General features: G+C 41.3%; 1 protein-coding gene across 2 annotated transcripts; it reads right to left on the bottom strand.

Moving 5' to 3' along the window:
- Window positions 1–1,682: 1,682 nt before the first annotated feature.
- hgfa (hepatocyte growth factor a) lies at window positions 1,683–23,813 on the bottom strand. 2 transcript variants are annotated; one of them, XM_018670994.2, is made up of 18 exons: window positions 23,543–23,813; window positions 19,787–19,949; window positions 19,539–19,651; window positions 18,773–18,887; window positions 15,109–15,251; window positions 14,788–14,908; window positions 14,480–14,598; window positions 12,081–12,252; window positions 11,733–11,884; window positions 10,741–10,834; window positions 9,490–9,629; window positions 7,282–7,314; window positions 6,955–7,063; window positions 6,783–6,857; window positions 5,750–5,887; window positions 5,400–5,506; window positions 5,165–5,298; window positions 1,683–4,591 (listed from the first exon to the last, which is right to left on the bottom strand). In XM_018670994.2, exons 1-18 carry the CDS (start codon window positions 23,604–23,606, stop codon window positions 4,415–4,417), a joined length of 2,169 nt encoding a protein of 722 aa, XP_018526510.1. In that variant the 5' UTR covers window positions 23,607–23,813; the 3' UTR covers window positions 1,683–4,414. The 2 variants fall into 2 exon arrangements, with proteins under 2 accessions (XP_018526510.1, XP_018526512.1); XM_018670996.2 differs by having other exon boundaries at window positions 11,733–11,866.
- Window positions 23,814–24,094: the final 281 nt, after the last annotated feature.

Raw genomic sequence — 24,094 nt, 5'->3', positions numbered from 1 at the left:
CACTGGATAATATGGATGTTATCTCTTTTATAGTCTTGGGTATGCTGTTTTCTTGAAGTGCAGAGGGCGGTTCAGGCGCTCTTCCAAGATTTCTTCACATGGACGGCCAGTGGGAAAATCTATAAAAATATAGCTTCAAAACGTCTAAACACGATCTGATATCTGCTCTGCTCGGTATCAGTTTTTATGACTGCAACAGAGCAGAAGCATCGAATTCCTTTATATCCCTTTACTACAGCAAAGAGACAGTAAGGCTCTGAGTTTCTTGATAATTGGTCACTGGGGGGAAAGGTTGGGATCAGAAGGCAAACAGCTTGGTCAGCAGCATGGAAGTGGCCTACTGGCAAAATGACCTGTTAGAATTTAACACTGTTATGACAGTGTGTGTGTTTGTCTTGTGATTTCTTCTGCTGTGAATGATCCTTCTGAATTGCTTTTGTTCCATTAATGAAACAGGAATATGACTCTCCCTATCCTACAAAGATTGAGGCCAACTTAAGTCTTTCTGATGGTGGTCTATGGGCTACCAATTGTGGTACTAAGTACATTTATTCAAGTATTGTACTTACGCACTTACTCCACTAGTATTTGGCAGCAATGGTTACTAGTTACTTTACAAATTAGGATTATACAATTAAAAAAATCAATTAGTTTATAAAGTACAACCCATTCATACATATGAATACAATATGTATTGTATTCATTGTAACCAGTGGTTCTTAGCCTTTATGCTTTTAACCCCCTACAAAAAAGCCATGTCCAATCAGGGCATAGTGTTCATTATCTAACATTTCACAAAATAACTGGTTAGAAAAATGTCCAAAAATGAATACATATTTGTCTAGCAGAACTTTGTTTTTCCTTCTTTTATAATCATTATCTCACGATCCTTCAGATTTATCTTGAGACCCTTTGGAAGGGCAGGACCCCAAGTTGGGAAGAAGTGGACTAAACTAGCTTCACACTGACACACTACAAAAGTAAAATGCAACTTAGAAGCATGTATGAAATACTATATATATATATATATATATATATATATATATATATATATATATATACACAATAACATATCAGTCACAGGAATGCAAAATAACTTTTGATACTTTAAGACCATTTTGATAATCATAGTATGCGTGTACAGTACATCCTTTTACTCCATGGATTTTGATGCAGTACTTTGGCATGCTTCTTATACTTAAGGAAAAGATCTGAGTACTTCCTCTACCACTGGTTACCACGAATTCTGTCAACAAAATGACAGAAAACAGTTTTTACCTCAACATAATAATTTGACACACACATTAATCTTACATTTGGAGCATAAAGTATATCTTATCTCATATTGAGCAACAAAAAGTTTCACATTTGCTGGAAAGCTTATCCAAGTTCAACTGTATATCACTTAGTCTGGGATGTCCAAATTTGTTGTCCAAATGTTTCTTAAGGGATGTTATTATTTATCTTCTTCAGTGGTTGTATGGATGACCTCTGTTGCTTTTCACCACTTCAGAATATTTATCATGCACTAGAATTCGCTGCTCTGAGTAAAGCAGTGGGGAGTAAACTGCCAAAAAGTGAGTAAACAGATTCTGAGTGTGTTGCTGGCATTTTCCCTACAACATATCACACAGGGGAAAATGCCAAAGGAAAGGAAGAGAGAAACAGAATACAACCAAATGTGATGTCAAGTTGTTTATTAAAATAGGAATAATACAAAGGCTAAAAAAGAAAAGGTCATAGATATAAAACGATTCACTAACACAAAATAGCAGCTGTTATATTTAGTTTACATTATACAAACATATAAACAGAATGATCATGAAGTAAAAATACTTAAGTATGATATTTACAAAAATTACAAACTGTAATTTACAGAAGGCACAAGGCTATTTACATAAAGGTAAATTAAATAACAGTTACAACTCCATAAGAGTGTGGTTGACTGAGATTGATGAGAACTGATCAATTTACAACACAGTTATATGATCTGCCACATAAGTGAGAATATTTGGTATTTGGTTTCACCTATTTAATCAGTCACTTTTAATGATGCATCCTTTTAAATTACTGCTTCACAGACTTCAGCCTTGGCTGTAACTTGTGCAATGCAATTAGAAGATTCCTGAATTTGGTTGTACCATCTTGTTATCCTAGAGCTGAGACTAGAATTTCACACTTAAATTCTCTATTAACAACTGTCATTGAATGGGACACTGGAGCATCATTTAGGGCATTTAAGGCTATAATCAAGTTTTGACTAGTCAAACGTTCTGGTAAACAGAGAATCTCACTACAGCTTATCCCTAATCAGAAAGTGTTGATCTGACTTTAAAGTTACTATATGTAAGTATTTGCTATCACTATATAGCCAGTGTTAGCATCAACACCTGTTGACTTCAGCCATCATTACATTTACATGACAGGAGGTCAGAATAAGCCCTCTGGGTAAGTCTGCCTCTCCATCCTCTCATGTTGGGCTGAGGGCAAACTGGACATTACAGTGACTTACTATTGCAAGGTGGTATTACCAGGGCTAGCTGGTTGGCTAACTTCAGCAGAAGAAAAGTGATAGAAAGAGCAGCAAAACAACAGGTAACATTGGTGTTGGTTTTGACTGCTGGAGACAGCTCTTGGTGACTAGGCGCAAGAAGTTTGATGCTGTTCTTGCAGCATTTCATCTGGAGTGATAAGTATATAGGCGTAAATGCTAACAATGGCTATGTAGGGATAGCAAAAACCTACATATAGCACCTTTAAAGAAACATCAGTCATATTAATAATAGACCAATGCTCATTTACTTGATCAAAAGTGGCCGACAGCAAGCCAATGATTTCATAACATCTGTAGTGGTTTGTTCCTTATTGATGGTTTTATTTTAGCTCAAATAATTTTACCCTTGGGCAGAAAAACACAAACAAAGTTAAGTTTGATGTATAACACAGACTGTCCAGGGCATGCTGTTTTATGTTTCTGTGGCTTTAACCTGGGAGTCAAACATGCACCCAGTCATTATGTGGTCTTTAATTACTCTCAGAATAAAAGAAACAAAAAACAAGTTTCATACCAAAATTTGGATTTATCTGCAATGTCTTCTGCTAATTAAAAAAATAAATATACCTAAATACTGCTTACAAGCTACTGGTTTCTTTAAATATTAAACATAATCAGAGGCAGGAAGAAGCCATTCTGATGTTACTAAGTGAACCAAAAATATTCCAGATCTATAAGACCTATAAAATCTTACAGCACGGCAGAAACATTCTCAATAAATCTGCAGTTATGTACATACGGAGTCACTTTCCATGAAATTAAAAAAAAAGTATAAAATATCCTACTGACCACACACAGCCCGCCAGGGGCCACAGTTCCCTCCAAACTGGAGACCAAATAACCATGTTATATTTGGCATGGCTCTTCTCTCTCTCATGCCTCAAATATTAGCATAAGATTTTGAGCAGTTCGCTCAGTCCTACTTAGACCCTCTCACGGGGGAAACTAACAGTTACAGCTAACTGGGGAAAAGGTAGTCCAGCTACTGCACACAATTAGCACTGAATGGTTTGCCAAGACTGCTGCATTTAACTTTTCAAGCAGCAATAGTGTATTCTATATGCTTGACTACTCATATATCTGAAGTCAACTTTTAACCTTTGCTGGACTTACGGGTTTGGATTTACAGACTAATACTGCATTTATAATGACTTTCTAATGTTCTAATTTTCTTCCTTTTTGGTATAACCACATTTACTTGTTGGATATTTTTTAGTTTCTGTGATATTTGTAGGTATCCTAAAACTTATGACCAAACTGGTATATTTGTAGACGTTACTGAACACCATTTCTGTTCATCCACATCACTTGTGTTGGAGGTAAAAAGACATGTTTTGCAGTCCAGCTCAACACATTAGGGAAAAAAAGAGAGAAATCCCAGTCACAGAAGGCTACCTTGAGTGGTATCCAATGGGGATCTGGGTTCTGTCCATATTCAAGTATATTCCAGGAGATAATACTGAGTCACAGGTGTCATTCTCATTGTCTTTGTTTGCATGGCTTCAGAAACTCTGAACATGTCAAAATACACTTAGTATGCCGTCCATGTGCCCGAGACTTTGGTTGTAAAAATCATATTAAGGCTAACAACCTGCACATCTTCATTCGCAAAGTAGAAGAATGGATGAGATTCCATTTCATTACATCCAGTCTTCAATCACTCATCTCTGTCCTCTCCGCAAAATGACAAATTCAGCCACAAAATCCCAAAATGGCCACTTTCCGCAAGGTGATTTTCTGAATTTCTCCCCCGTGATCCATGCTGGAGAAGTCTTGGAATTTTCTGGCCCAAAGCTGCCCCTCCTCTCACAGGCTGTGGTACAGTCCTGTACGGAGCTGATTTTCACACCACATTTTTTTTTAGTTCCTCTCCAAACTGGGGTAAAGTTTGAACACCTTATATATCCACTCTGAGTAGAAAGCAACATTAACAAAAAGTGCAGGCTGCGATGAGGCACATTTTGTCCTTTGGATGCTCACACCGATGATTACTTTGCGCTCATGTTCCTGACAGACCAATGGACCACCATTGTCTTTCTGCAAGAAAAGGATAGAGTGATACATCAGATACCACATCAACAGTGATTATACTACACTACTGTATATGTTCTTGTTTGCCGAACATGGTTTCTTATGGTGAGGTGATGGCTGCTTGACAAGCTCTTTAGCAATCACTGCATTTACAATACAAAAACCTAAGCAGTAGCTAAGTTAGAGTGACCTTGGAATGCAACGAGACAGGCTGGCTTTAAACCAAGCCTTTGTTTTAAACCACTGGAGAGAGCTCTTGGTGACCGAAGGAATGAAGTTTGATGCTGAACTCACAACGTTTCTTCTAGACTGCTAAGTAAACAACTAAATGCTAAAGTTGGCTATGTAGCAATAGCAAAACTTACAAATAGCTCCTTTAAAAGTCACAGTTTCTCAAGATAATCCACAAACTTTGATGTTAACCATTTTCATTGGGACTATTTCTTCAGCAGAAAGTAGTTCCAAAGAAAAATAGATTTCTAGATGTTTCCATGATATTTGTTATTTGAGTGAATACCCTTTTAAGTACTGTACATTCATGGTGTATCCATGAAATAGACACTGATTTGTGATACTTACATCACACACACCCTCTCCTCTCTTGCCGCCAGCACATATTCTGCTTTCCCCGGCATCCCCTTTGATTTGTGAACACATGTCATTGTCGACCATAGGCATGGTCACAGTGTTCAACGCCTCATCATATCCTGTATCTGAGAAGAACGCACAAACCAGTGAGTGTTAAAGGTTACACATATCCACCGTGTGTGAATAATGAAATGTGGCATGACATATTGGTGGAAGAAGGCAGTACTTTTGGTTTCCCCCCATCCATACATGGTGCAGTTGGTGCCTTCGGTGATGTGACAGTCTGTCACTGGTAGATGAATAGTGGAGGCACCCTCAGACACAGGAGCAGGACTAGAACAAACATAACAGTCAATCAATTCTAGTCATTTTACAAAACATACTGTATGCAGATGAATAAATAGCCTTTCTTATCACAATACTTGAACAAAAAAACTTACTAAAAGATTACTAAAATTTGACTGCATGGGAGTGAGGAAAACATTAAGATGGACAAAGTTTTCCATAGCACATGTTCTGCCCTAATATTAGGATCCTAATCATCAGTGAAAAGCTTGTGTGTAGATGGAAACTTACTCTGCTAGTTTCAGCATAACCAGGTTGGATCCTTCTGGGCCACAAATCAGACGAGAGATGTGCAGTCTCGGGTGGCTTGAGGACTCATTGAGGTGGCGCAGACCGACCTGCACACTGTAATCCCTGAGGTCTGGAACACTGATGACCACAAGGACCAGTGTAAGATAGAAACCTACAGTTTTGTTAACTGTAGAGTGGGCTGCCACTCCCAGAGAACGATTTAACTGACCAGCAATTAAACTAATTTGATAAGATTGATTCATTAAGGAACCACAGTGGTTTTACTTTTAAACAATCCTAAGACATGTATTGGGATTGTTTAAAAGTAAGACCATATAATAACAGATAATAATACTGATAATTGCACTGCAGCACAATAATCAGTGTTATTATATTGCACATGGTCATTTCAGTATTCATCAAAGCACAGGGTCTTCAGAAATGATTTATATTGTATTAAATGTACATATATATATATATATATATATATATATATATATATAATATATATATATATATATAATCACCTCTTTGCATATTGCAAAAACACAAACCAAACACAAAATAGGAAGAAAAAAGGCAAAGTTTCAGGCTACCTGGGACTCACTCCGCTACACACACTGCACCTTAATGTATCAGCTAAATGCTGCTGATCTACACCATATGTAATACTTAGAGTACTGTACATTACTACAGAGATAGGGAGGCTTTCATTAAAGCCACTGCTGCAGATGACAGAGATACTATATGTACAGTATATGAGTGGCTCTGACAACTGCAGAAGTTAAACAGATCTCCAGTTCAAAACTGTTTTGTTCCATATCTCAGGTCAGGCCTGTCTGGGAGAGGGGAAGTCCCAGTAAACAGGATCCAGCCTGCATCTTCACTTTAAACATTATTGAAAGACACATGTTTGAGTGATAGGTACTGTAAATGGAAGAGGTTAACGAGAAAAGGATTTGGTGAAGGTAGGTCAGACAGAATAAAAGGGATACGTTTCAGAAGGGGACTGTATCAAAAGGTGGAGTATTACCAGGAGGTGAAGCACTGTTGGTCTGTCAAAACCCAGTCTTCTCTGATCAAAGAGCCACCACACAAATGAGCCTTCCTATGAAAATTTAAGATGATTTTATTCATTGCCGAGGTTAGCATAAAGAGGGAGTAAAGGAGGTTCTGTAAAAACACAAAGAAATAAGATCACTTACTCTCTTTGGATGCTTACAACCCAGCTGCCATCTGTACCACGCACTTGATGTCCTCCAACTATTCTGGTGTTTATATGCACGAAGCATGATATCTTGGGTCTGGTTACAGCTAAACAAGGAGATATTTTTGATACTGTATGTTAGATGGATGTATTATTTGCATTTCAAGGGGAAAAGGTTTCAAAAGACAACCACAAAATATGATTTGTTTAGTTAGGTAAATGACAACAGACGGATTCGATATAAAGTTAAAGGAAATGGGATGAGATTAGTGATAGGAGGAGGAGGAAGAAGAAGGAAAGCCAGATAAGCAAAAATAATACTCACTGTTTGGTTGAGGAGCCACTGTAGCTGATTCACCTGATAGACATAAAGAGAAGCACACCAGTAAGAGGAGACGGAGGAGCAACAGAAATAATTCAGAACTCCGACCACTGACACAAAAAGCATGAAACTTGACTGAAAAAAAACCTTTCTTTACTTAACCAAGACTTAAATTTGGAATCGGAATCACTGTTGGCCACTATATCAGTTAGCAACCGCAGAAAATAAATTTGCTCAAGACCTCAAAAACTTCACAGAAGACATGTTTTACATTATAGAAATTACTGTGCAGCCATTCAAAAGAGGCTCTTGAATGCGACCTGATTGAAAGCAGCCAAAGAAAATGTTGGGTCTAGCTGCTTAAGTCTGTTTTCTCAAATAAAAGGATGGCAGCAGAGACCTGCATCTGTTTGCTGTTTGGGCATCACGTATTCTCGGCCAATTGGACAAAACCACGGCTAACACATTACGTAAGCCACCAGCCGAGCAGTATAAAATAAAAATTATGGGACAATAAAGGCCGCAGAGCTAAATCAATTATGTTATTTCATTGTACTTTACCCATACACCAACACTGTCGTCTTCTATATACTAAATGCTGATAGATGTTCTCTCAGAGGTGCTGTTTGGACAGTCTGAAAGGCTCGTGAATTACTTGTTTCTTTTTTCTTAACCAGTGTATATACACAGACAAGCAGCTGGGAACTGAGTGGCACTGTTCACATACTTGTCTCTGTATTCTGTGTATACCTGGAGGTTTAAAGAAGTCAAGGGGGCTAATCAGGACCAAACTGCCCTAGGATAACTTCCATGAGAACTTGCATGACCTAAATATATAAATGTATACACTGGGACACTTTAAGAGTTTAATTTATTTTGAATGTTTAGCACTGCCTCAACAAGCTCTATTAGTTTCTTTTCCTGACCTGCTTCACATCCTGACATACTGCACCATCCCCTCTGTTCATGGACTTAATCGCATGTTGCAGACAAGCAGTCTTAATTTCTGAGGACATAAAAGATTCACTTGAACAGCATGCAGGACACGTGGAGTAGCTTTCATGTGTCACATCTTTAAAAGCGAGTATATCATGAGCAAAGTGGTGAAAAGCTGCTCTCAGGTGTCTGCACAGTGCCAATTTTTGGAACTTTCCAAAGCCAACAATCCACACCTGCTTTCTGCAGCAATTAGCCAGGTGCCCACAGGTGTGAAAACGCACTGAGCTTCAAACAGTCTGCAAATTCTTTTCTCCACATCGCTCACATTTCTACTTCTCCCTGCTTGTACATGTGCATGCATACTGGAATCATTTGCATCTTTCTTGGCAGCAGAAGAGGTGCTGTGCTTTCAGAAGTGCCACCGAAACAGAGATCCAGGGTCAGAACAAAAACACAGATGGAAAGACACATTCTCTATGTTTTAGGATTAAACTCTCACAGCTGAGATTAAACACACACCAGGAAATGTAGCAAACTGTTTGCTGCTTGCAAGGACAACATTTTAAGTTTTATAGCCTGTGCATTTTTCACTTGTACCAACAAACACTTCAAAACAAACACACTAATTTTCACGACAAGCTTCTAGCTCTAGCATCTAAGGCAGTTTTTTTTTTTAACTTCTGATCTTGTTCTGAAACACTCTCCATCTTAATCTTAAAGTAACAGTTCGGCATTTTGGGAACTATGCTTTTTTGCGTTTTTTTGCAGAGTTAGGTGAGAAGATCGACACCACTGTCATGTCTGTCTGGTAAATACGAAGCTAGCGCCAACAGTCCATTAGCTTAGCTTTGAAAAGACTGAAAACGAGGGAGGACAGTTTGCTTTGTTCTTTCCAAAGGTAACAAAATCCTTGTATTACCACCTCTAAAGAAGCTCACTAATGAGCATGTTTAATCTATACAAATGTTTGTTGTGGTTTCACAGGTGTTTTGACCCTTTCTGCTAACCCTAAGCTAATAAGTTGCTACCTCTAACAGCATATTAACCATACAGACATGAGAACAGCATTGATTTTCTCTCAGCAAGAAAGTGTATAATTTCAGTCTACTTCTTTATGGGTCACAAAAACTGTACACTATGATGAGCATCATTTACAGCCCTTCTTCTATGGTGAACTAAGACTCTGCTAACATTTATGGCTGATATAATACAGATGTATCTTCTTTTACAGAGATGGACATATGAGGGGACAAGGTTATTTAAGCCACTCACAGTGTTTCAGTTTGCAGTAGTCCCAGGCCAAGCGGTTGTTTGGATTGGTGTAACACCAGGGGCCATGTTTGTCCCGGTCTGGGTTCCGGCAGTAGTTCTTCTCCAGCCCTACATGGGATACTGTAGAGTGAGAATCCCCACTGTAAAACACACAAATACAGGTTCTCATGTTCCATTTGTTATTTTGCACACAGTGTATCAGAACTAACACCGGTCCATGTCTCATTGAGATTCCTGCACACTCTCGCACTCTAAAAACACCCAAACTTGTGCATACATGGAGTCGCACATGCACTGTTATGCACATACAGTACATACACAATGTAAGTAACCATGGTATGCCTGGAAAGTCTGACTCCAGCTTTTCTATAGTGCAATGAATCCTCTGCATTCGCTGCACTGAGCCCGTAGAAGGAAACACAGAGTTTTGTGAAGAGTGCTCATGGGAGTATGAAAGTATGCACTCTAAGCATTCAGCAGGGCTCAGACCAGTAGGAGCCACATCCTCCATGGAACAATTTGGTTGTGCTCCCGATTTGTAGGAATTCACGTCTAATCGTGTTCCACTTGGCTCTACAGGAGTTAAACATAATTTTCTAAGAATTCTAAAATATCCCTGAAAAGCAATTACTGGGTAAAAATAATGCTAAGCGATAGACAACAATTTGTCAGGAGGTGAAGATAATTCCATTTCCCAGGAGAATGTTAAACAAGCTGTGGCTCTCAGCAGTTTTTCCTGGGATGACCCTTAACCTTGAGCAGGGTAGACTTGCTGGCTGCAGTCTACGTGAGGGAGCTGATTGGCTTTGATCTACTTTTCTCAGAAAGCACTTCCTGGGGTCAGGGGTCAGCTCTGGAACATGTCCATCTGTCTGTGCCATTTTGGCTTTTAAAATTCCTATAAATTAAGTAATTCCAACAGCCTGACTTCAGCATGAAGCAACAGCCCTGTAGTTGGCAGCCCCTCTGTCAGGATGGGTCACCCCAGGGTTTCCTCTCGTCAGTTAGATGAATAATAATTGAGCTGCGAATTGACCCCTAAGGAACCCCTGATTTCCTCTCGCTGTTTGTTTTCACTGCTTAGCTTCATTCGTATGAAAGGGATTTTCACAAGGCAATGGGAGCTAAGTTGTCAACAAACACTCATCAACTGAGCTGAAAAGAATGTCAGCCCCTCTAGAAAACCCTGGCTGGGAATTAGCAGGAAGGGCAACAAAACCAATTTAAATACAGAATAAATGACTGTGTTACCTGTTTATGTGATGTGACCAGTCTGCACAGGGAATCCCAGAACGAGTTATTGATAAACTGCCCCGGTATGTCTCTCCGTTGTCTTTGTAACACTCTGAGGAAAAACAGGATAAAGTCATTTTCGACCACCTTGGTAAGTATTCTCAGGAGCACACAGAACTACTGAGCCCAGCACTTTCTCAAACACGTACACGCACACTCGTGCATGTGCAGAGACAAAGAAGGGATTGGGTGTATGCTTCTCTTTGTGGTATGGATTTATTTAATGTCAAGGGCCCCTGTGTAACTGGCGGTTCTCAAATGTAATAGAAAATTTAAACCTTATGATATCTTATGTCTTAAACAGAATCAGAGGAGAGCCTATAGTGACTAAGTGACTGGCTGCATTTTGACATGTGTGGTCCTCTGAAATAAAAAGCAGAGAAACATGGGAAATGACAGTGAGGACTATTGCCAAAGTCTGGTGTTTTTGTTCTTCCATGAAATGGAATTCACTGGGCAGCACACTGCCAAGTGGCCCAGTCCTACGGGAGCAATATGTAAAGTGTCTGTGTTGAGTTCCAATTTGCAAAAACGTGACATGTCTTTTCAAGCATCTGTAGTGCAGCATTTCAATCAAATTACTGTATTCAAGAAATGAATTACATAGTAATTTGCCATTGTGGTGGTGAAGCTGGGACTGTGAAAAGGCTTTGTAGGCTTAAAGGAATAGTTAGACATTTTGGGAAATACATGTATTTGTTTTCTAGAGAGTCAGATGAGAGGATTGATACCAAACTCTTGTCTGAATGGTAATTATGTAGCTAGCGCCAGCATATGTTTAGCTAAGCTTAGCTTAGCATGAATATGGGGAAACAGCTAGCCTGACTCTGATCAAAGGTGACAAAATCCTCCTTTTACAATATATACAAAACCACAATTCAAAAACTATAACTATATTTCCCAAAAATGTCAAGCTGCTCCTATAAAACTGCAGTTGTTCAGTAATTTACCTATTTTCTGTGTGGCCTCAGCATCACACCTGGGGATGTGGGTGCAGTTGGCTGTCCTCTGATTAGGGTCTGTAGTGAAGCACCATGGGTAATCTGCACCGTCAGGGTTACGGCAGTAGTTCTCTCTGAGGTCTCTGTAACACACACACAAACTACAATTTAAATGATGGTGCTGGTGACTGTGTTTTGTACAGCCAGGCTATCAATTTTTTAGTGTCACTTTTATCACGTCTACTTTTGGCATTTCAACAGTAAGACTCACAAAATGTACAAATCACCTCCTTGATATAGCACAGAGAAAGAACTGAATCCAATGCTGTCAGGAGCCATGACACAAGCATTACTCACTTGCATTTGAAGTTCTGAGGAAGAAATGAGTGGTTATGGGGGAACTGAGAGTCCCAGCGCTGACATGTCACACCCTCAGGAGTGACATTCATTGTGCCTCTGTAATCTGTGCCCCTTCCCTGGACACAGGATGTTGTTACATTGACATCTGTGTCCTCACTGGACTCCGACTCTGGCAAAGAAAAAAAAGAACATTGTTATTGCGAGTGTAAGTATGAGAAAGAAGGCAAAGAACAATTTTGCTAAAGCAAGCAAGATGCAAAAACTGAAGGCAGGAATGAGGGAGGGAGAGAAGGCGGGAGATATTAATCCCCAGAAGAATGTGTCATGTTTAACCTAGAGACAGATGATCAAAAACAGTAGCAGCCCCCCCCTCCTCATTTCAACTGCGATAGGAAACTTTCTGTGTATTCATAACACCGGTGCCCCACATTCTTGCACGTAGGGACATCCATGACAGTATGCAGTTATTTAACTTGCTGACAGCACACAATGTCACAGGTTGTTTAAGAAAAAAACTGGATCTTGATCATGTTTGGGAACACATCTTTGCCTCCCCATAAAACAAAACAAAATTCTGTTTCTGGTGAATTTGTTTATTTCAGCCCAACCAAAGATATCACATCCAACCCCAGTCTGGCTGGGGCAACTTTATCCACCGGAAAACTATTCCAAACATCTTCAGATGGGATTCTGCTTTGCAGCAGAGCAGGAATAGCAGTACATAGGGAGCGACTTCTCCCCTCCGGATTTCTGTCTCTGTTTCTTTAGCCTTTGACAAATGAGATTGGAGAAGATGGAGGAGGAAAGGGAATGTTTTGAGGCAGAAACGAGAAGGCGGGCGGAAAAGAGGGATTCTTTGGCTTGATGTAACGCATGCCAGTGTCTTGTGTGCTCTGCGTAGCACAGGTCAGTGGTTTTTATCTTACCGAGGGCAGGCATTGAGGGATACACACATCTGGACAAATGCAGATCCCCTGCCCTGGCTGTAAATCATAACATGTACTGTAAAGTGCATGTGTGTATGTGTCTGACAGAGACAAAGGGAGATGCTCTCTGTGTTTGTGGGTGAGCATGTGGGAATATTTCAATGTGCTTTCAAAAAAACAAACAAAAAAAGGACCAAATTCTCCAAAGGTGTGACCTGTTTTTGGCATCCATCCTTTTTCCTTTGCCTCTGTCTTTTATACTGTGTATGAAGGCAAAAGTTATCTAGACTACAGCTCTGCCAGAATCTGCCAAATGTAATAGAGTCCAGTCGAGTTACATTATTTATGCCCTTATCACACTCAAAAATCTATTAATTACATTAGGGGTTCAACTAATGATTATTTACCTTATGTTTAATCTGTAGATTGCTTTTTATGATTGATCGCGTCAATTGTTGCCGTTATCTGACAATCGACTAGTTCTTTCAGCAATAATATTCTTATCAGTGACAAGGAAACCCAACATAGAGTTTTTTAGTAAGGTGTTGGGTTACCACAAGCCTGCAGAACTGCTTCACTGCTCCTTGGCAATGATTCTGCAAGTCTCTGGAACTCTACTGTAGGGATCAAACGCCATTCTTTCAAAAGATATTCCATCTTTTGGTGTTGTGACGATGGGGGTGGAGAGTGTTGGTCTAACACGTCAGTCCAAAAACTCCCCACAAGTTTTCAGTTGGGTTTTCATGCTCTTCACACCATCCACTGACCCCATGAGCCCTGCACGGAAGCATCTGCAATTGTTTTGGCCTTGTCCATATATGTCATGATTTTAAAAACAATGTTCACACCACTGAAACGACTATTAAACCTTCCGATGGCTATGTGACGCATCTAGGCATAGTAGCCTCTATTGTACTCCTCCGCTTTATAGCCCCTTGTCATCTGTGAGTGGTCTCAGTAAAACACTTCTGGCTCTCTGATGTCAGACTCTCCCATTAACAAACAACCTATTTACACTCCCTTGTTGAGGTAAGGGGATTCTAAGCCAAGCACCACATGAAACACCCAGGCGGGTAAACAAAAGTCTTACGAGACTCTGCAGGGGAGAGGGGGAGCTTTTATACTCAGCTGACCGCAAGTACCCTAAAACCACAAAAGTCCTGTATGTTAACAAACCCCTGTGGCGCACTCCAAACCACTTGCTGGTAGCGCTAAACCTCCATCTGTCTGTCCAAAAACCAAGCAAGGGATCCCCAATGCTATGACCACTTTTGAATCTGACAATAAATTCTGGACTGCGTGACACATACTGTTATAAGGTTATGGGTACATGACATTGAGAAAAACTGGCAACATAAGAGTCATAAATCAGAGTATGACAATAATTTAGTCTTCTGATGATTTGTTGGAAGAGTTTGTCCGCAAAGCCCAAGCCCTAGATATGAGTATATACAGTGCATAGGTCCATACCACACACAGTGATGTTGCAGTACTCCCACGGAGTTTTGGGATCCATGGTGTAGCACCAGGGACGGAGTCGATTATCTGGGTTACGACAGTAGTTGTCTTTTAAATCTTTGTCCCGATACCTGAGAGAGGAAACAGAGAGGATACGGGGAGGAAAGAAAAGAATTAAGAGGGATAGATGTAAGTCATAACAACTGGTGAGGTCTACTTCTCTCGGGTATTAGCGTCATTTCTTTAAGCATCTGTCATGGGCGTGTGCTGGTGCTGTCCATGAGAAAGGTTAGTAGGCGATTATTGGCTTTGCGGCTTACTTTTTGGGCTGGAAGTTGTGTTTGTGAGGCCTCGCTGAGTCCCATCGCTGGCACTCCTTGCCGCTCTCTGTATGGTCCATTTTGCCCTGGTAATCCTCCCCATTACACAACATACAGACTTCTGTCAACAAAGAAACAACATTTATCGAAATCCTTTCTCTAGTAATGAATGCAAACAAAAATGATGACATTTAGAGAGAAATAAACCACATAAACATTAATTAAATGCTCAATCACCTGTCAGTTTTGCTTTCTGACATGAACCTGCGTTACTCTGGGTGAATTTTATTGTCCAGTGGTAATGTTTTTGCAGGGTCTTACCCTCTGAGCACTGTGGTAATCCACACTCCTCAGCTCGTACGTTGGGGTCAGTGGTGTAGCACCAAGGACCACCAGGATCGTTGTTGGGATTCCGACAGAAGTTCTCCCTCAGGTCTTGCATTGGGTACCTATCAGGATAAAACCTACAAGGGAGTAGACAGGCATTATTGAAAGTGTTAACTGATACTGTGAGCTGTATAAATAAATTTTAGGGAGTACTTGCACACTCGGCTCCTCCGGTAATATATACAGTACTGTACCTGCCTGCTAATGCTCTCAGTAACAAACCAAATAAATTTAAAAGGCATTTACATTAGGATGTAAGCTTCATGCTGAGAAGTGATAGCGCCTACAGTGTGACCAGGTTACACTGTCATTGCAACCGTATGCAAAGCAAGTCATCAATATGTCTCTCCCCTCCAGGTTTGCACCTTTTGCATGACTGCCTTACTGATTCCTACCACATCCCAGCTCCCTCATGTGCGAAGCAGCCAGACTCTGTCACAGCACAGTGACCGCAAACAGCACAGAACAATGCTACGAGCCACTTGGAGCAGCCCGAGCAGGTCGTCTGCTGGCAGCCCCTGAACACGTTTAAACCTAATCCCTCTCTGTCAACTGCTGCATCACGTCAGTGTGAACAAGCAACTGTAAGGCTGTAAGAAAAGGAACCTGTCTGGTCTGAACATATGGGGTGCAACAGTAGGGAGCACACCCCCCACCCTCACCCCCACCCCTCTGTACTAAATGGACAGTGTGTGAAATTTGTCTTCTGTCAGGGCAGGATAATGAAAAGCTGGCATGTCAGCACCCCATGATCTGTGCTGACCACATTCCCCCTCCCACCCAGGGAGACACAGAGAGGGAAGATGGGAGAAAAAGTTATGGGCATAGGGGAAGGGTAAAAAGAAACAAGTGAGCAGGATGGAGTAAGCAGAACGGTGGGAGCTTTGTGTTTAACTGATGATGTAAAAAGAGAAAACATGTGCAAGAGAAGAAAAAAAAAGACAAAGAAAAAGAACCAGAGTCCACCCTCCCTTCAGCAGCTTGTCTGAACATTCTACCCCAGGCAATGACTCTTTTCTTGGGAGACTTTGCTCTGCGCTCCCCTCCGTGCCCTGGGGCTTACGCAAGGCTTCTACACTAATGCACAACATCATTCAACCCAGAAGTAGAGGAAAGCTGAGGCATCTAACTTGGCTAAAAAAAGATAGAGATGGAGAGAGGGGGAGAGAGGGTGCAAATGAGAAAGAAGGGGAAGATCTTCTAACCATGTAGTAATACCTGCAAGTGTCAAAATATAACAGGGTTAAGTCTAACACCAACATTTCACTTTCTCATTTAACTAAAACAAAACACTTGCTCCCCTCCAAAGCAGCAGGCCTCCAAGCGCCAAAACTCACATCTGTTGTGTGTAACTCACAAGCTCAATATATTTCTATCATACTACACTGTCCTTAATTCATAAATGGAATTACAAGGTTCCTCACGTCACAAAAAAAGGGCTGCATCTGGTGAGAGTCCGTAAAAGGCCGTGGCATGGGAGCAAGTTAGCCATAATGATGTTGTGCTAACAGATGTTGGCCAGTTATTCATCTCCTTGCCAAAGTCTGTTCCCATCGGAGCACAGGCAGACACTGCGCACACATGCTTTGCTCTCTGGACCCGGCTACACATATTGGCTAGATTTTGGATATCACTAAAGATGAAATCTAGACCTGAAGTAACTGCTGCAAAATGTCTAGCAACATGCACCTGGTGAGTGTGGAACAAACGTGGTCATGCGTCACTGCTGCAGCATCCAAAGGAATAAAGTATTCAGAGATTAAAGTAGGAAAGCAGGGACTTTATGAATCTTAAGACATAAATAAGGATTTTTGGAAGCAGAGCGCGACAGCTGACATCTGAAAACTGCTGAAGTGTCCTGAAAGGAAGAGTTTGAAATTTTGGGAAACACACTGGTTCACATTTTTGCTGAGAGTTAGACAAGAAAATCAATAGCACTCTAATTTTTGTCTGTTAAAGAGGAAAAAACAGCCAGGAGACTGTTAGCTTAGCTAAGTTTAGTTTAACTTCACTCAGCAGCCAGTTGGCATCAGATGTGCCATGCTAGCAGCCTTTCTGCTAATCTAACTGGCTGTTGGTGTAAGCTTCCAAACTTACCACACAGACGTGAGAGTCATTTAACTCTCAGCATGAAAGCGAATAAGCTTTTTTCACATAATGTCTTTTCCTTTAAGCAAAACATTAAATCCAAGCAGCAGGGGTGTGTTTCTTTAGCTAAGCGCGCTAACTGACCTCCCAGTGGAAATGTGTAGAAAAATAAATGAATGTCTCTGTGGGAATGAATAAATGACTGCGATGTTATCTATTATTATTAATTACGAACAGAAATTTTCCATTCCATTCCTTTCTCTGCGCTTGGCTGGACATCAGTACACACTTCTTTCAGAGCCTCAGTTCAAACACTAAATATAGACAACAGGTGGAAGTCCCATTCCTGGAAGGGAACCTCCTGAGAAATCACCCCTGCCCCACGGTGATCGGTCAAGCATGAAAATAATAGTTACCTGAAACTCAAATGGTGCGTGGCTCATTATGGTGGTAATTCTCAAACAGCGGGACAGTCCCATGTTAGGTAACCTCACAGTGGCACTAAATCTCCCTTAAGCAAAGCTCCCTTTGACCCATTGAAAATAAAAAAAAGTTGTTGACAAGCCGGGGCGCTGTTGTTGGACGCTACATTTGCCGAGACTGAAACCTTGTGTCAAATAAACAATGACGAAGGACTCCCAACGTGAAGAACTGAAGGACTGGGGGGGGGGCAGCTTTAGGATAGGAGAGAAAAAAAGAGGAGAGGATGGGGACTGACACTGTAATGTGTTTTAATTGCGGGAGATCACTGAACTTGTATTTTCTCTAAGTATGTCTGTGGCTTTGTGAGCTCAGCTGGACAACAGACAGAACATGACTTCAGTCCATAAATCCTTGTGCTTTCTTTCTTTCGTTCGACCTCCCCTCTGTACTTCTTCAAACTCTTATTACTGTGTCTCTGTCAACCCCACCTCCCTCCATCTCCCCATCGCAGTAAAAATATTTTGTAACTAATGAGCGCCGCTAATGAGATGCTGGCACAGGACCATCTTTGCAAAGTCACTGATCTTGCCTCTTTTGTAGATGGGGGGAAAAACACATATTTGGGATATATCTGATGGCCCATGGTGTAGCAAAAAAAAAAAAAAACTCATCGGGGAGGACATCCCTGCATGTGTTGAAAGAAATCTGACTTAACTCTGGATAAACGTTCAAACATCTCAGAACCTCCACCTTCCCTTAACCCCCTTAGGTGCAAGGGGATGGTCTGAAGATCAGTAAATCAGCTGCAGGGGCCTGTTCAATATCAGGCACGGAGAAATAGAGAGGGAGCATCCAGGATGGTGGTGGAGCCCTAAAGATTAGAGATGCTGGTATTGAAGGCTGCAGGAATGTGGACAAGGGAAATGAATAATTAACACCTTCTCCTCCCTAAAAACAACTGCTGACGTGCTGCTGAGCAAGGCGCTGCACGCTCAAGGTGACGAGTGAGCCTCTTCTCATGAACAGCCCCATATTCCCACCTAAATATGCACTTTTTTGTTTTTTTTAGTCAAAGGAGAGGACTTACGTGTGTTCATTGATGTTATTATCTGACCAAGCTTGGCAAGTGATGTTTGACTTTGTCCAAGACCTCCTCCCTCTGTAGTTGTCCTTGGTGCCGACGATACACTCCCTTATATAATCTGAGAAAGAGCAAAGGAATAAAAAGCATTTGAAAACATCCATTCATGTTTTCACTTTGATATAAACTGTCCCTGTGTACTCGTCGTGCGCCAATTTATACAGCGCTCGAGCAATTAAATGTTGATTTGCTATCGCTGCCTCAACCGCCTGGAGTATATATATCCATGTATGGTCAATCTGACTTTTTACAGCATGTGTTTTAGTATGTCCCAGCTTGTGTGTTATTCTCAAAACAGACAACTCCCTGAAGTTCATTAAATGTCACCGGGGGTGGGGGGGGGGTGGGGGGGGGGGGTGTTCCGGTAAATTTTGCAGTAAATTCTAAAGTGCTAGATTCCACGGCCCTGCGCTTGAGAAAGTCTCTGCGCTCTGACTGTAAACAATGAATTTTTTTGTTTACACTCCACTTATGTCTGCTGCATGTTTATGCATGCGACTAATCCCACTGGCGTGATGAAACAGCAGGGAGAGAAGGGAGATGGGGGTGGGGGGTGGGGAGGTGGTTGGCTTTTATTGTGTCAACAGAGAGACCCAGAGACCTTTAGCACAACCAGCAATCACTGGCAAACAATCTGCCCATGTAAATCCCTCCCTGCACCTGAATGTTCTCATGAAGAAAAAAAAACACAGAGAAAAATGACAGCATTCACCTTTTTTTTCATACAAAGTGAAGTTGACGTTGGCCTCTTTCTTCACACCGTGGGTAAAACGGTCAAAGGGAAGCAAGTGGCATTTCCTGTTGTGCCTCTGAAAGTTGAAAGCCCTGCACGGAGCACACAGGAAGTAGATGACCAAATGATAAACAACAAAAATATATAAATACTGAGTCCATACAGGGGAGAAGTAAAAGGAGTGTGGCCATAGGGCTTCAGAGACAGAGAAAGAAAGCGTAACTCACCTGCAGTTGAAGTTTTTCTTGACCTTCTTGCACTTGCGGGCGCAGTGCTCCTGCGATCGGCTGCTTCGTATCAAAGGGGGCTGAGGACAGTCTGTGCAAACCAGCATGTGGTTCTCAGTCTTCTCATACCTCTGTAATGACTGATGAGTCCTTCTACAGGAACCTGCAAGTACAGAAGAACACAACATAAGCACACCTACTGTATCTGTATGTTTTGATACAGCCATTAGACTTCTAGGCTGGAAGGACATGGGCCTCATGCAGGGTTCACTTCATAGGGGAGTTGGCTGTATGATTCTGACTTTGCTGATGGTAATCAAGCCCATATTTGATGGCTATAGTGTGATATTGTCCATGTACAGTATCTTTAACCCCTTAGATGACCAATTTCCCTTGTTTCCTGTCCTACACTGTCAGCTATCAAGTAAAGGCAAACAATCCTCAGAAACCATGTGGAATTATTCCATCTCCTCTTCACTGACAAAACATTGAACATTACTCAAATAGTGGAAGACATGGCCAAATGTTTCTCTGCTGTTGTCAAGGCGCTGGGGATGAAGACGAACTTGTCAAAGCGATGAGAACATTTCCTTGAGTTTCCTCCTGATGGTTTGACTTTTGGAACAGCGAGAAGCACGGACAACGGTTTCGGGGGTTCTGCCACGGCAGAAGAGGAGGAACAATTTAACTGTTCCGCTGTCACACGTCGAACTCGGTGTTTGCCCCGCTGAAGCATCCTTGCGCAACGCACCATAACCTCTTCAAGCCTCCACCGCTCTGCAGCTCTTGAGAGAACTTTTCCTCAGATCCTGCTTCAGCTGCGCTTTGTGAGAGGCAGCAGACTAGTTCATGTGTCAGAAATGCTGGCATGAAGGGCGTCCAGGATCAAAGCCCAAGCTAAAATACCCCACACCCCCCACCCCACCCCAACACACACACACCTCTCGTGCCTCAAACCTGGGTAGCTGCCTGAGAAATGCAGAGTGGGTGCTGATCTGCGAGGACAGCCAAGAGAACAAAATGATGTCCATCCAACAGGCTCCAGTGCCGCAGTTGGAGATTTGATGCTCATGAAAGCACATCTCATATTTTACTGCTTTCAGAAAGGGCCAAAACTCTTTGCTTTTTTCAGCAGTTTTACTACTTCATGGCATTTGTTATGCTACAGTTTTATGTTACTGTTGATAAATTTAATGGCTATCCGTGATTCCTACAGAAATCCATTGCAATAACTTGCATTCATGACTCCTTAACCATCATGAAAGTCTTATTAGAATCCCTGCTGTTTAACTACAGTGACATTTAGTTTCTTCCTTTTCATTTTGAGCACCAAGGGTGACATTTATTTTTTTAAGGGAACAAAACAAGATGCAATCAGAATTCCTGTTGCTTGGGAAAGCTTTAACATCGCTCATCATCTCTACTGACAATAAACTTTTATGTGTTTATGTTTTATGTACAACCTCTGAACTACTGGCATCCAACACATACTAAAAAACATAAACAGTATGTGTAGAGAAATGCAAAACTGTCAAAAGGACAGATTATAATTCATTGTTTAATTTATAGGCCTTTGTTGAGAGACATTTCTTTGGAAGAAGTACATCATAAAGAGAATTATGTCATTGCAAAGACATAGCATAATGTATAAGAGATCCAAGTGGGTTCAAAAGCAGGACAAAACCATATTTTAAGTCTAAATCCTACGTGGTACAAATCATTCATTTTTACCCACTGGAAAAAGTTAAGAGCCCATCTTTCAGTAGAATGGAGCTCCACTGTAAGTGCTATTTCTAACGGCAACAGCAGGATCTTTAGATGCATTATGTGTTTAGTTACAATAGTTTTCCGTTTATAATTAGGGGCAAGTGCGATATAAATCAAACAGGAAAATCTCATGCTACCGAGTTACAGCTACATGCTCCTGTGCCAAGACCCGACACAAGACGTTGTGTGTGTACTTAAGATACTGTAAACTGTGGAGCGTTTAGAGGCTCCTCGTGGTTGAAAATGGTTTTTGGGGAGGGCGTGTTATTAATGTTTGGGCTCTGCTGGACCACATCTGGCACTCATCACAGTGTTGTTCCAGCCCTGATGTCTGGCCAGGCTGCTCAATTAGATTTCACTTAGTCTCTTCCTCTCCTCGCAGTCAGACTGCTGCTATCTCCAAATTCTGAGCATTTGCTGAAGTTGGGAGATTATAATAAAAGGTGCTCAGAGGGCGAGTACAAGAGGGATGATATTTAATGAGAGGAGGCAGCGATAGCTTAAAGGAACAATGTCTGGTTAGGCTTGAAAATGTAGATAGGAGAGGAACAGCCAACACTCTGACCTTCCTCAGACACTTCCACTCTTTTAAGTGTCAGCTGGATAAGTAGTTTAGCCAGGCTTTCCTGAGGGTGACAAACTGTCAGAAAAGTAATATTAATATTCACAAAAGTTATCCATTTTAAGGCAGTGTGGAGGAAAACTTGTATGAAGAACAGGAAGGTAGCAGGTTAAAGGTGCGCCTCTGTCTGGGAATTAAGCAGACATTACATCTGCTTCAGAGAGCGCAAAATGTGGGACTGGGCTCAGCAGCCAGATGTTACCACCCCACCCCATCCCTCTCCCTCACGCTCTCTAACACACACACATACACACACACTCTCACACGCACACCTCTTTTCTATCTCTCTACCGGGACAGATGCACAAATACCAACGTCCAGGTTTTTACTTTCCCCAATTTCAGGTCGGTCAGAGGTCAGGGTCGGCACCCCCTCGGAGGTGGTAACTACAGGATTCGGTGCTTTACTCAGTGACATGTCAGCGGGGGGGAGTGGGGTGGATGTAAAAGCCGGGATGGTCTCTTCTGTCTAGCGTCTGTAGCCACCAATGTACTGCGAGATGGTCGTGTGTGCACCCCTGAGCTGCGCTGCAACATTACATTACAAGACATGCTCTGCATCCTCTCAGCAGCTGGCATCAGTTCAGCAGATGCAGGAGTGTCTATTACTGAATTGACCATGACCTATATAAAAAGTTTAATGACAAAGCAGTAACATCAGCAGATGTACTTCAAAAACCAAGGGCTTTGGCACTGGTTTGTACCTTCAGGCAGCTGGAATTGCACGGCACATGTCTTTATTGAGGAAACTTTCTACTCATTGAATAAAACTATTTAAATCCATTAATTATACTTGTCTTCTTTAGATCCATTTCATTACTGCCTAATAGACCCAGTGGCACACTGAAATAGCGGGACGTCCAGGTTTCAATGGGCTCATACAAGGAGGTGCAGTTTGATGAGCAATTATTTTAATTTACAGTTTCAGCGTACATTAAATGTTTGGTGACTTTCCCTGATCTTCAAAAAACAGCCTCGAGCAGATTCATTTCACAATTAATTCAGTCAAGTCAGTTCAAACAGACTCACTCACTCACAAACAGTACTCTTAACAATTTTGCCACAGAAGGCATCAAACAGTGAGCCAAATCAGTGCAAGACAGGACTTGTGAACCTCAGTCAGTGCCATTCACTGTCACAATCTGCAATTAAAAACGAATAATGTTTACACAGAAAAGTACTCGTTGTTGTTGTAAGCTGCTTTAAATCAAGTCCTGACTGACAGAATCCAATTTCAAATATATGAGAAACAGGAGCGTTATTCTTCTTGCCCACTCATCTATCCAAACCATTTCTGCTTTTTATTCTTCAGTGTCATTTTCTTACATTTTATTTTAAAATGAAAAAAGTTAGGTTTTCATGTCTTACCTGTGTCCAATATAGTGACCACAACACACACCAGAGCGTGGTAAATCCATACGTTTGTCCTCATGGTTTTAGGAACTTGGTGAGCAGGTAAGAATCCCGATTAACAGAGCGACAGAGTCGGTGGTTGTATGAAGTCCAGAGCGACTGATGACCAGCACAAGAATCGCCTTCCTCACACAGATGCCACTTTTCCAAGAAACCACACGTCCTCGGTTCAACCCCCTTTTACTCGAGTTTGTGCTCCTCTATCAGCGTCTCTCCTCACTGCTGTCAAGTCCTGTGGAATAAATTGTGCAACTTCCGGTTATTTTTTTCCAAAATAAAATCGGATGTGACTGACATGCTTGATGTTAGGCATTTTTCAAATATTAAAGTCTGGTGATATTTAATATTTTTCCAACTGTTAATCAATCCAAAGGACATAACAAACAATGAATCCTACAAATAAATATCATCTGCGTTGCTTATTTCTCTATAGAAGACCACCATTTCTCATTCAAAAAGTTTTAAAGTGTGTGTATAAATCCACAACTGGTTATACTCATATTTCTA

This window comes from Lates calcarifer, linkage group LG18 (assembly GCF_001640805.2).
Source record: "Lates calcarifer isolate ASB-BC8 linkage group LG18, TLL_Latcal_v3, whole genome shotgun sequence".
Lineage (NCBI taxonomy): Eukaryota > Metazoa > Chordata > Actinopteri > Centropomidae > Lates > Lates calcarifer.
This window is presented reverse-complemented; position numbering and strand designations above follow the sequence as displayed.

Bases quoted from the DNA above. Each gene is read 5' to 3' on its own strand.
- hgfa (XM_018670994.2), bottom strand. From the start codon at position 23,606: ATGAGGACAAACGTATGGATTTACCACGCTCTGGTGTGTGTTGTGGTC. The intron at 14,599-14,787 runs GTAAGCCGCAAA...TTCCTCTCTCAG, and splicing joins CACAACTTCCAGCCCAAAAA to GTATCGGGACAAAGATTTAA. The intron at 7,064-7,281 runs GTGAGTATTATT...CTCCTTGTTTAG, and splicing joins AGTGGCTCCTCAACCAAACA to CTGTAACCAGACCCAAGATA.